The sequence below is a fragment of the Microsporum canis genome, genomic scaffold, assembly GCF_000151145.1.
Source record: "Microsporum canis CBS 113480 supercont1.2 genomic scaffold, whole genome shotgun sequence".
NCBI lineage: Eukaryota > Fungi > Ascomycota > Eurotiomycetes > Onygenales > Arthrodermataceae > Microsporum > Microsporum canis.
Window position 1 is genome coordinate 2,164,114 of NW_003299168.1, and position 12,543 is coordinate 2,176,656.

The window sequence follows — 12,543 nt, forward strand, 5'->3', positions numbered from 1 at the left end:
TCCCTTGCCCGCACCGAATCCCTCCCAAGGCAAACCCGCGCCATGGCGACAGCGAGCAATGCCTCAGGGCAGCAGGCCTTCGCACCAGTGCTTGCAGCCCTTTCGACGATGCAGAGCAGTGTCTCTCGTCAGGAAAAGACTCACGCCCATGAGTTTCTCGAAAAGTTCCAGAAATCGGTGAGCTTTGGCTCTCTTCATCGTCACACATGTTTACCCCTCCATAGGCGCTGTCAGGACTTTTACTGACGAGAGGAAATTAAATAAAAAAAAACAGACAGAGGCATGGACGACGACACACGCGATTCTTCAGACTGCAGATGCGCAGGTCGAAGCAAAGCTGTTTGCTGCAACTACGTTGAAAGGAAAAGTGAGAAGACCGGCCATGTTGAACAAGACCCCCCCTCGATAGATCTATATTACACTCTATAGCGACTTTGGTCACTGATGGGACAAACAACTCGCTTTGGCAGATCACATATGACCTTGACCAGCTTCCCGAGTCCGCTCAGCCTGAACTAAGGACGTCGATACTTTCTCTCCTGTCAAATTATAGATCTGGACCACGGCCGATACGGACACAGCTATGTGTTTCCCTGGCTACCCTCGCCATCCAGATGACCACCTGGAAGGATGTCTTGCCTACCGTTGGCGCTGCGCTGGGCAACGAAGCCGGAGACTGTGTCCTCGAATTCCTCAAGATCCTTCCCGAGGAGGTCATAGAGGGACGCAAAATCAACCTGACTGTATGTTCCGGTCGAATCACACCATCCACCGCATTTGCGCATTCAAGTTCAGCATATCCGTCAATTATCTATCCTTTTTAATACGACCAAGAAAATCGTTTATATCTAATCAGTTCATTCGTAACTCTTAGGAAGAGGAGCTATCTTCAAGAACAAAGGAACTCTTGGAGGACAACTCAAGTCAGGTCCTGGGTCTTTTGACACAATATTCTCAATCTTCTCGTATGTCTTTCTACTTGGGCAAAATCCGTCTTACCGAGTGTATTACTGACAGCTTTTTGGGCGATTCTTTTTAGCTTCCGCTGCAACTAATCCAATTCTCCTTGAATGTATTACTTCGTGGATGCGTGAGATCCCTGCGGCCCAGGTCGTAGAATCCCCCCTGATGGACGTCATCATGAAAGCTCTATCGGAAGAAAGATCCTTTGAGGCGGCTGTAGATTGCATATGCATGATCTACAGGGACACACTTGAAGTTGACGATTCGATGAACGTTATTAAAGCTCTATACCCCAGGGTAATAGCGCTGCGGCCTAAGATAAGAGAAGCAGCAGAAACAGAAGATGTTGACACGCTCCGAGGTCTTACTCGATTGTTTGCAGAGGCGGCAGAGGCTTGGGTTCTTTTAATCGCACGCCTACCAGATGATTTCCGAAACCTGGTGGAAGCGGTATTGGAGTGTTGCACAGTTGATAAAGATCGAGATGCTATTTCAATCACCTTCGTCTTCTGGTATGAGCTTAAGCAATATTTGACCCTGGAGCGGTATACAAGAGCCAGGGCAACCCTCGGGGACCTGTTCTCAAAGCTCGTCGATGTCATGATAAAGCACCTAGAATACCCAACTTCTGACGGAGACGAGAACGACCTCTTTGACGGGGACAGAGAGCAAGAGGAGAAATTCCGAAGCTTCCGGCACTCCATGGGAGATGTACTCAAGGACTGTTGTGCAGTTATCGGAGTTTCTGAATGTCTTGGAAAGGCATACAGTCTCATTCAAGCTTGGGTTGCAAAATATGGGCCCCAGGCAAGGCACGATCATGTCCCACGCTGGCAAGAATTGGAAGCCCCTCTATTCAGCATGCGCGCTATGGGACGGATGGTAGAAGCGGAGGAAAGTTATGTTTTACCTGAAATCATCCCGCTCATCGTGCGCATACCAGATCAGGAGAAGGTTCGCTTCCAGGCAATCATGGCTCTTGGTAGATACACCGAGTGGACTGCACAGCACCCCGAGACGCTAGAGGCACAGCTTAACTACGTCATCTCTGGATTCCAACATAAGTCCCAGGAAGTAGTGCAAGCAGCAGCCCTTGCCTTTAAATTCCTAGGAACCGACTGCCAGAAATTGCTGGGCTCTCACATCCCACAGCTTCATACTTTCTATGAGTCCGTTATTGATGGTTTGAAGCCTTCCAGCCAGGAAGAGGTTACTGAGGGTGTTGCGGCCGTCCTCGCTGTCCAGCCAGTTGAAAAAATCTACGAGGGATTAAAACTGTTCTGCAACCCCCTTATGTCCAGAATTATGACCTTGGCCAATAATGCTCAAGATGAAGAGGGACAAAAGGCCGTCGCTGGTAAGTATAACCCTATTCTACTGAGTAACTCAAGCATAAAAGAGAACTAACCAACGGCCGTTGTTTTCAAGACCATCTGCAATTAATCGCTATATTTATTCAAGTTGTCTCCCCTTATGTCGAACCCGGAAAAGAGAATCCTGGAGTTAAATACTGCGGAGAGATATTACCTGTTCTCAGCACAATAGTTATGAATTTCACGAAATCTACCCCAATCCTCGAGAGAGTTTGCCGTTGCTGGCGGTACATGATAATCTCATACCGCAACGCAATGACTCCTCTCCTTCCGGCCCTTGCGCAAAGCATCTCATCTGGTTTTGAAGCGTCTAGAGAAGGATGCTTCCTCTGGGCAACTGATGCGATTGTCCGTGAATTCTCCGCCGGAGCAGAGCTTGTTGATAATCCAACCAGCGTTGCTGTTTATCAATTTTTCGAAGAGCAAGTTGTGCTATTCCTCCGAATCCTTAACGATTTACCCCCAGAACATCTACCAGATAGTATGAAAGACGATCTCCTTCCATCCACCATATCCCTCCTACTAACGGCCCTTTTTAGTGATTGAGGATTTCTTCAGGCTAGCAACAGATGCAGTCCGATTTTTCCCTAAAAATACTGTCACGTCGTCTTTTTCTGCTCCCATTTTCTCAGCTGCTTTGAGTTCGCTCACTCTTCAGCAGATCGAGCCTCTTACCGCTACCCTACAGTACCTCCGTGACCTGATCAGCTTTGGGTTTGAAAAGCCGGCTGTGTCCAACTTCACAACCCCGGATGGCGAGGTTTATACGAACTCGCCGGAGATTAGAGCAGGTGTGAAACGAATAATGGTATCACAGGGTTCTATTCTTGTGCAACGGATATTAACAGGAATGATGTTTACTTTTCCTGGTGACTGCTTCCCTGACGCTTCGGCGGTCCTTATGTCATGCTTCGAACTACTACCCGCAGAGACAGCAAGTTGGATTGAAGCTACAATTCAGATGCTGCCCGCTCGCTCCGTTAAACCTGGTGAAAGTGAGCGCTTGATGAAAACGCTCTCAGAGTATGCTCAATTGGGTGATATGCGGAAAATTAGAGTTGTCCTTCAAGGTTCGTTCCCGGCACCGTCACACTATTTTAGAATATCATCCTCGTTCTAACTAACTTATACCTACTTTCCAGATTTCACAAACTCATATAGACGTCGGAATGTGGCACCAAGGGAGGGATTAGGCAGATTAGAGGCTACTCGATTTCGATTTACCGGGTAGGTATCAATTTATACCGTTAAGTTCGAGCGATGGACAAGTTTATGCACCATAGGTAACGATAAGAGGTGGCACAGAAAAGCTCTTTACGATACTTTCGCATCAATAATTGATTGGCCTGAACATCTCCCAAATTTAACTCTCAGCTCGCTTCAACACTGTACCAAAGCCATTTATTTTAACCGACTCGGGTACTCTTTACCTCACGTTCACAACCCTCCTACATTCGTACTCGATCCCATATAACATATACTTAAGACGTACGGCGTGAACATGGGTAAAGGGATATATGGATGGAGATGGAGCCTGGGTAGATTGGACCTTTATCTCAAGTTCTGATAGAATGCCCATATTGATGGGCTAAGTAGTAGATGGAGAGTATATGCGTCTTACTCTCCTTGCAATGTAGGCATCATAGATGATATAATATCGTAAGTATTTTTTCCCATGCTAACTGTATAACAGAGAACTAGGCCTTTTTTTTCTATGGTTTATAAATACACCGTCTTTTTTCCAATTTTATACCTTACACATATCCCCTCTGCAGAGCATGTATGTATGTGCTCCAAGTATATATCCCAAACCCCTTGGTTAACCCAAAAGTATCCAATAGGAATTATCCAACATTAAAATTAAGAACAGCACTGCATGGAGTCTCTCTCATCGCTCATAACCCGCGCGTACTCTAGCATTACGCGCCATAGTGCAAGTTTCAAATCATCCGCTCGAATTGCTTTGCGCGACCAATCCTTACTCGCCATCGCAATTCTCTTCCCTATCGCCTGTCCTTCTGGCTCAGAGGTAAAGAACCGTACCAACTCAGGGAATTCCACAAGGTCCATGCTGACCGGTATATAATGGACCCAAGGCGTTAGCCAATCATCTATCCATTCTTTAAATATTGTTTGCTTCATCATGGCAGAGTTGGACAGAAGACCACGAAGATAACGTCCACTGAAACCGTTGCCGTCAACGTCCAAATTATACCGGGCTCGATATGTCGCTTGAAAATCATCCTTTGGCTGCTCTTCCGGTCGGAAAGCGGCATTTTGTGCATCACATGCGTCGTCCTCGCATTGGATGACGGCTGAGATTCGGATTTTGAGCATCGATACAATTTGCTCCATTTTAGATGTATATATGCGCCAAGTAGATGTAGTGTTACTATCCTTTAGAGGATTTTCGAGGATCCTTTTCATAAGTTCGACCCTTGTAGCGTTGTTGGAGATAGTGAGCACCAGCCGTTGGCGGTGAAACATCTGCCAGTTATTAATATTTGTATGGCCTCCCGTTGACGAACCTGCCCAGTAAACAACATTCTCTTTCTCATCCCACTCCATGTCCTGGCTTTCTTGATATTCGTGCATCTCTAGTCTCCCGCCATAGTACACGCTTGGGAAAATAATATCCTGAAAACTCGAAGGTCTGGCCTGCGAAAAGATAGGAACTATTGAATGCGCTATGCTTGCTGTCTCTGGTGTAATGAAGAATCCATGTTGAACTTGGAGATCAGGCATGGAGCAGACATCTCGGGCAATGGTAGTATTGGAGACGAAGCTGCTACCTAGACCCTTGCGTGGGAGCTTGAACCTGGTCGGGCCGTTTCTAGCTGCAGATTTCGGGTCACAGGATAATGTCATGCTATCCCATAGATCATAGGCGTTAGCCATTTTGAATTTAATCGCATTCGAGAAAGATCCCGAGTCCTCTGTCGAAGACATGGCTCCGAGAGCCTTCTCCAGGCCCTCATAGGGAGCCACAACTCGCGGTTCATCAAGTAAATTAAGAGCAAACACTAAGTCAGGCAGAGTTTTCAACACATCAGAGGTAAACCAAATTCTAAGCTGGTCTGTTATCCAAGTAGCCTCACCATCATTTTCAGCTATCAGGGAATTATCCTTCACAGAATAGCGAATGAGTCTTGAGCCAGATATCTGCGTTGCCGCAGCTACGCGTGCACGAAGAACGGCGGGAGGGACACCCCAGAATGGCTTCAGCCCTTCCATTAACGAATCGAATTCATCAATGAGAATGAAACCTTTGTGTTCTGCTGCTTTATACCATACATCAAAGCCAGGCGGAGGCTTTCGGCTGTATCGGCGTTCATATTCAATAATTGCAGCCTCAAGCGTTTTGGATTGCCCCGCCACCATATCATGGTGTTTTTTCATGGCCTCAGATGCAAGTTGCTGTATGGGGTGAATCGAGACATCTGCAACACGCCCAACCATTCCGTCATAGAGAGAATACCCAAAGTCTACGGATGTCTCCTGGAGCAGAAAGCCGGTAGCCGGGATCATCAAAAGAAGAGCCAGCCAGTTTCGATACTGCATGCCTTTAGGGAGAGTGACCATGCCTTGTACTAAGGATACTCCGGCTGACAAAAACAGGACGGGGAATTCATTGGCCTGCTTAAGATTTATTGCCTGCACTGAAAACTGAGCAAATGAATCTAGAGTGCTTGCCGAAGCAGAGGCATTGCCAGATACCTTGAAAATGATCGCCCGACGTCAGCATTGTTACTCTGCATACCCCGAGGGCCAAGGAAACGATATTGTACACACCATTGAGAATATTGCGATCCATTTTGAGGCCGACAAAAACGAGATCAAGATTTCGGTAGATGTGAACCTGGGTGCATGGCCGTGTAGGGCGAGAGATACCGTCAATACGAAGAGTACTCTTGGTGTAACACCATGTGCAAGAGCAGATGTTACATCCGCGCCCCCAGAGGCAGCTGTTGACCGTATGCTATTCGACGTCCGCCAACCTAGACATATCCAGACAGACAGGCGAAGGATAGATGGTAGCGGTGATGAATTCAAATCTCCACTTTGGCGAAATAGGAATATAGAGTCAAAAAGGGAAAGCAAAATAGCAGCTGGTCCAATTAATTGGGCCGAGGAAGGCCATCCTTTGGGTATTAAATCCCCAGGTGAGCTGTCCGATGGCGATAACGAAGAACGTTTTTCTCGCAAAAGGAATATCACATGAACAGTGGTTGTAATCGCAGGCTACAAAGTCAGCATTTTCCTCGAATATCAATAGTTTTTTTTTTTTTTTCTAACTGTTGGGTAGTGATTATTCAAGGCCAAAGGGACAGATTATGCATCATACCAGTAGCCACGAGGCTTCCCCTGAGAACGAGGAGGCAAATGTGAATGCGACAATCGCAATGGAGATAGCCCACAAGCGAGCGAGTGAGGTCAAATCTCGGCCTCTTATGCCGTCCCCGTCAAGGAACCGGCCGTGGAAAAGGTACCGTTTTCCAATGTAGTAAGTGCACAGGATAGCCCAGCAGAGCCATGCGGCTGGTAATTCGTGCAGCCATGGTTCACTCTCATCATCTTCTTTCTTCGCTGCTGTGAGAAGCGCGGCGCCAACTGCACTGAGGTATCCTAGCCAAGTGTAATTTAACTTGGGACTAGATGGCGGCATGGCAATGGCTCATTAGTCCGCTTCACTGAGGCCCGATCCGGTTCCCGCTGCGGGCTTCGCCGTGTGACAGCGGTATGTATGAGGTTAGAGATGTTCTGACCGTTCTGAGCCAGTAGGTAGACATGTTCTCTGGGTACCTTGAGCTGGATTTTTATCTTGATTAACCCCGTCCGTCGCCCTTCTCCGCCTTGACCGAAATACGAATTGGAATCCTCCAAAATCTCCCCATGTCCTGGTTTTGACCCCTGAAGAGGCCCACTGAAGGCCTGCGCTTACGGATCATAGGGTCAAGCATCGTGATAACTTGTTGAATGGTTAGCTCAGCTGCATAGGATTCAATAATCATGGACTAGACTCCGGGTAAAAGGGTGCCTTGATCCGACATGGCCAGTGGACGAAAAAAAAAAATAAAAAAAAAGAATATAAAAATAACAAAAAGAGGGCAATAAAACGAAAAAGAAAAAATATAGACAGGGTAGGAAAAAGCAAACAAGAGGTCATCAATCGCTTTTTGAAAGGAGTTCTCACCCCACGCTGCTGGGACTGACCTCACTCTGTTCACCGTCTCGGAGTTGCCCTTTGGGCATACGGAGTATATAGAAACGTCATCTTTAAGCGGGCTTGTATATCAATATATGCTGGATATAGATAGCAAGACAAGGTTGATGGTGGAGAAGCCGTTGCGTATAAGCGCCATGAGAGAGAGCTTCGAAAAGTTTGATGTCTCTCTCTCTAACCTCCGTGGCCTCCCGTAAAAGGCGAGGATGATTTAGTGTCCCCCGTTATTAATAGCTGCAGGTAATAAGAAGAGGCATTGGTTTGCTGGCATGTTGACCGAGTTTCTTGAAGCCTCATCCCATCCCACATGGAGGCCAAACAGTTCGTTGGGCTGGCTTATCCAGCAACCAATCCGTAAACTGTTGCAGTCTCGTTCGTTGTTCTCTCTCTCGATATAGTATACCCTCCCTCCCTCCTTTCCCTCCTCCCTCCCCGGTGGTGCACGTATACCTGTAGGCCTGGGGAAAAGAAAAAAAAAGAGGAACCCCAAGACGCCGTTCATTATCAGGACGTGCAGCAACGACGCAAGCCCGTAAAGGGATTTCTTTCTTCCCCCCCCCTCCCTCGTCCTCGCCCTCCCACCGATGCCAGCTCAGCGCGGTGCAGCTCCAGCCCCCAGATATCAGCGTCCCAGTTTGCTCATCCCTTGGGGCGGCTAAAAGTGTGGGTCATGTCATTTCTCAGGACTGGCTCTAGAGAGTCGAGCTCGTAGGCTTTTATAGTTGAATAAAGGAAATAGCCATGACGATGTTTGTCGACGCCGACCCGCTCCCCTCCGCCGCGCAACGGTATACTCAGGGTCAGGCACAGGAACCAGGACAGGAACAAGACCAGGAGCCGAGTCCCCCGAGCTCTCACAGCCCATCAGACGAGGTGCAGTCGCCTGTCAAGCCGGACGGGTCGCCAAAGAAGCGGAAACGAGCCAGGAAAGCTGCGACTGGCAAGAAGTTCGATTGCAAGCACAAAGGCTGCGGAAAGAGTTATTCGCGAGCAGAGCATCTCTATCGCCATCAGCTGAACCGTATGTATATCTCTTTTTGCGCAGTCTTCTTCTTGTCGGCGCCGGTGGTGTTGTTGTTGAAGCGGGTTTGAAGTTTTGCTGAACATCGTGACTTTTTTCTATATGTCCAAAAAAAGACTCTCCCAAACAAATATATCGATGCGAATTCCCCAGCTGCTTCCGCACTTTCGTCCGCCAGGATCTGTGTATCCGCCACCAGGAGCGCCATAATACCCACGGCTCACAGCTGCAAAAGCGCGATCATGTCGCTACTCAGAGCTCTGGCGCAGGCTCGTCGCCGTCCGCGAGAGACACAAGCAACCCGGGTCATCCTTCTACGGCGCAAGGCATCTCACAGACAAACGAGACCGGGTCACCAGGAGCAATTCCTCCTCTTCAGCAGATGGCTGAACAACCTTCCACCGGCGCAAGCAACAATGGCTTCATGCCGCCTCAGAATTACCTGACCTCTACTGCCGCCGCTTCAGCTGCTGGCGGGCCTCTCCAGACACCCCAGACTACCACATATCACAACGGCAAAGCTGACACGATGCGGCGACAGTCAGAAGGGAATGCAGGCTACTTTGTTCCGACGCAGAATGCGCAGTCGATGGCTGTCTATGGCGATTCTAATTGCTCGACATACGAGCCCTACAGTATTAATAATAATACCCTCCAACCATACTCGATAATACCGCTGAACGGAGCATCAGATATGGCTCCCAGTGCCTCCGTGGCGCCAGAACCCATGCAATCACGGCAGCCATCTATACCAAGCCCCGCTGGCAATCATACCGTGTCTCCTTTTGGCATGCCGTCCGGCTTGTTAGCAAATGGCATGGCTACAAACACGTATATGCCCCAGAGCCAGAGCCTGCATATGCCTACTGTCATTCCCGGCCCTAGCTTTACGGATCCTGCCCTGGGAAGGTCCCACAGCCAGTCATCTTCAGGCGTGAACCTCGCCAGCACTCTGAGCCAGATGGCCTCCATGCCAACAGCCATGCATTCGGAAGTATCGGTCTCTAACATGGACTCTGTAGTGCCGTATGCCCTCCCTGTATTTGGTGGAGAGATACTGAATCGATCTCCATTTGCCCTGACAGACGACTTCACCGCCTGGCTTTTTAACGAAAGCTCGAATACTTCATCTGCTGCTGGATTCCCTGCTGTATCGACCATAATACCCAATTATCTCGACCCTTACTCCGGCCAGATCCAGAACCCATATTACCCTACCGATTCTACCGCTGCTGCTGGGTATGGTACCAGCACCCCGCAGCCACAACAGCAACAGCAGCACCCCATGAGTGTGACTAGTATCCTCGATTCTGGGCCGCCGTACTCAGTCATATCTGGGGAGAAGCGGAGCGAACTTCTGGATCTGATTCAGACCAGGTTCAATGAAACTGGAAGTGGCTCCTTGAAGTGTCGTAAGGAGACATTTATGGAGGGAAATATGGAGGCAGACAACCATATTCTCAGCTTACGCATGATGCAGACATATATCAGCTCTTACTGGTATCACTGCTATGCACAACTACCTATCTTGCACAAACACACCTTCACGCCTGACAAAACACCAAATCTCCTACTTTTTGCGGTAATAGCCCTTGGTGCTGTTACTCTTGATAGCAACCGCGGCCAGCAATTCACCGATATGGCGTCAGAGCTGGCCAATTTCATATGCGTTCATCTGCGATGGGAGTTATTCATGGATCCAGACTTCAGGCCCCCAGCAAAGCTCTGGGTATTCCAAACGCTGTTACTTCTCGAGATGTACGAGAAGATGTATTCTACGCGAGAGTTGCATGAACGAGCACACATCCATCATGATACCACTTTAACATTAATGCGTCGTGGCAGCTCCTTGATAGGCCGGACGGCCTTCAACTCACCTCCCTCTCCCTCAGACAATCGACAGCGCCCGGGAGTCCCATCGTCTTCAGGAAGTTCTGAGCCTGGCCAATTCGACGAATCGTGGCTGCGTTGGATCAAAGCAGAGGGCACAAGAAGAGTCGCATTTGCTGCCTTCGTCCTGGATTCGACCCACGCAACCATGTTCGGGCATTCGGTAAAAATGGCCGCACATGAGATGAGGCTGCCGCTCCCTTGCGAAGAATCACTTTGGTCTGCAACTTGCCCTTCGGAGGCTGCCAAGGTACAGTTACGGCTCAATGCCAACGGTTTCAAACCAACAATGTTCCTAGAAGGGTTGAAGAAGACACTGAACGGCCAGGCCGTGCGAACCAACGCGTTTGGTCGAACAATACTAATGGCTGGATTGCTGAGTGTAAGCTGGCACATGAATCAACGAGACCTGCAGGTTAGCTCGCTGGGCGTCTCCCAGGTCCCTGGGTTCAGAGACAAGTGGCGGTCGTCCATGCTGCGTGCCTTTGATAACTGGAAACGAGACTTTGATGAATCGCTACCTGATGCTAGTCCAACCAGCTACTCATCTGGCGGATATCAGCTACGCCAGCAGAATCTCTTTGAAGAGGATGTTTTCGCTGAGACAAGGAATGTCCTCCACCACCTCGCTCACATGGCTTCACATGTCGACGTGGTCGACTGCCAGATATTTGCAGGCGCAGCCCGACTTCTTGGACGAGCTATCACACCCAGAGACATTAGCTGCGCGCGAGAGAAGATGGTTGATCGATGGGCGAACAAAGAATCAGCCCGAGACGCTACCTTTTATGCCCTAAAGTTCTTGTCCCAGGTTCTGCTGCGAAATAGCGGCACAAGAGCGGAGAATCAGGCCTCCCGGTCAAGCATAAATATACCCGAATACTGTGCCCGAGAGGACTTCATCATGAGTCGGCCGTGGGTCCTCTACTTCGCTGCCCTCGTCGTATGGTCGTATGGGTTTGCTCTAGATGGTCCCATCAGGCCATCACCACCGCCAGACCTGACCCTCCCTGAACAGCAACGGCATGACATGTATGGCTTCCTCGAACGGGTTGGCGGCGTCCGTCACCCCAATGACCTTGAGAAAGTACGTGATCGGAACCGGTGTATGGGCCTTCTCATGGTCCTGCGTTCAGATTTCCTCAACACAAGATGGGAGCTACTTCATGAAGCAGGCAAGCTGCTAGGAAGCTGTATCGAGAAATTAAAGGGCACGCAGGCAACAGTCCCTTCGAGCTCATGAACGATCCTACATATGCTTTCATCTGTCTTTAAAGGGCGATGCATCTATTCATTACCTTACCTCCAATGATAGATATTTATTCAGCCTTTCACACCATCCTACACCCCCTGAGCGACATTTTTGTTTTCTTTTTCAGCCTATTCCTTGCTCGAGTTTTCTATATATTCCCAGGCTCTTTTTATCTTCCGTTTTGTGTCTCTGGCGCTTAGAGAAAGTAGGGATTGAGGGAGCATGTTCGATCCAGGAGCTAGGGATAAAAAAAAGAGGTAATGATTGGTATTTGGCACTTTATGAAGATTCTCTTGCCTATGAACTATTCAAGCTGAACGGGGTCTTGTCTGATTTTCGAAGATACGGTTTCTTCTTCTCTTTTAACCGGGGCCTCTTGTTGTCTATATAGTACTATTTCGATCACTCGATTCGTTAACTTCCTGTAATTATATACCACCATCATCTCGCCTGCGTGTCTCCTTCGTACTATGTATATTACGGTGTGTCTGTTGTTCAGGGGCTGGTGGCGGCCGTCTCCCATGGCAACCAAAAAGGCCAGCTTCAACGATAAGAGAAGATCAATCAAGAAGCAAAAAACTCCCTGAATAAGAAAAACAACAAATCTTCAACTTTTCAACCTGTCAGACAAGAACTACCAAACCAGTTACATTCTCACCCTTCTCTCTGCGTTCTTTGCACCAAACAGCAAAACTCGGGAACACAAACAAGAGTAACCATGGTACGTCAAAGACTCCTTTTTTCCTCACTCCCGGAGCGTTTGCCGGCCCAAGGGGGAAGAAAGAAAGAGAAGAAGAAGAAGTAGAAGCCATCGGGTTGC

The 12,543-nt window shown here is 48.7% G+C and overlaps 4 protein-coding genes across 4 annotated transcripts; 2 read left to right on the forward strand and 2 right to left on the reverse strand.

Moving 5' to 3' along the window:
• Positions 1–42: 42 nt before the first annotated feature.
• MCYG_02258 (karyopherin) lies at positions 43–3,810 on the forward strand (the record flags this gene model as incomplete). Its single annotated transcript, XM_002849278.1, has 8 exons — positions 43–177; positions 471–743; positions 875–965; positions 1,040–2,320; positions 2,425–2,817; positions 2,876–3,406; positions 3,479–3,563; positions 3,711–3,810. The coding sequence occupies 8 exons, from the start codon at positions 43–45 to the stop codon at positions 3,808–3,810; spliced, it is 2,889 nt and encodes a 962-aa protein (XP_002849324.1).
• A 386-nt stretch (positions 3,811–4,196) lies between these two features.
• On the reverse strand, positions 4,197–7,002 carry MCYG_02259 (conserved hypothetical protein; the record flags this gene model as incomplete). The annotated part of the gene is made up of 3 exons (XM_002849279.1): positions 4,197–6,053; positions 6,097–6,246; positions 6,682–7,002. 3 exons carry the CDS (start codon positions 7,000–7,002, stop codon positions 4,197–4,199), a joined length of 2,328 nt encoding a protein of 775 aa, XP_002849325.1.
• A 1,299-nt stretch (positions 7,003–8,301) lies between these two features.
• MCYG_02260 (zinc finger protein zas1) lies at positions 8,302–11,714 on the forward strand (the record flags this gene model as incomplete). Its single annotated transcript, XM_002849280.1, has 2 exons — positions 8,302–8,581; positions 8,698–11,714. The coding sequence occupies 2 exons, from the start codon at positions 8,302–8,304 to the stop codon at positions 11,712–11,714; spliced, it is 3,297 nt and encodes a 1,098-aa protein (XP_002849326.1).
• A 306-nt stretch (positions 11,715–12,020) lies between these two features.
• MCYG_02261 (uncharacterized protein) lies at positions 12,021–12,443 on the reverse strand (the record flags this gene model as incomplete). The annotated part of the gene is made up of 3 exons (XM_002849281.1): positions 12,021–12,116; positions 12,160–12,328; positions 12,382–12,443. 3 exons carry the CDS (start codon positions 12,441–12,443, stop codon positions 12,021–12,023), a joined length of 327 nt encoding a protein of 108 aa, XP_002849327.1.
• Between the last annotated feature and the right edge of the window lie 100 nt (positions 12,444–12,543).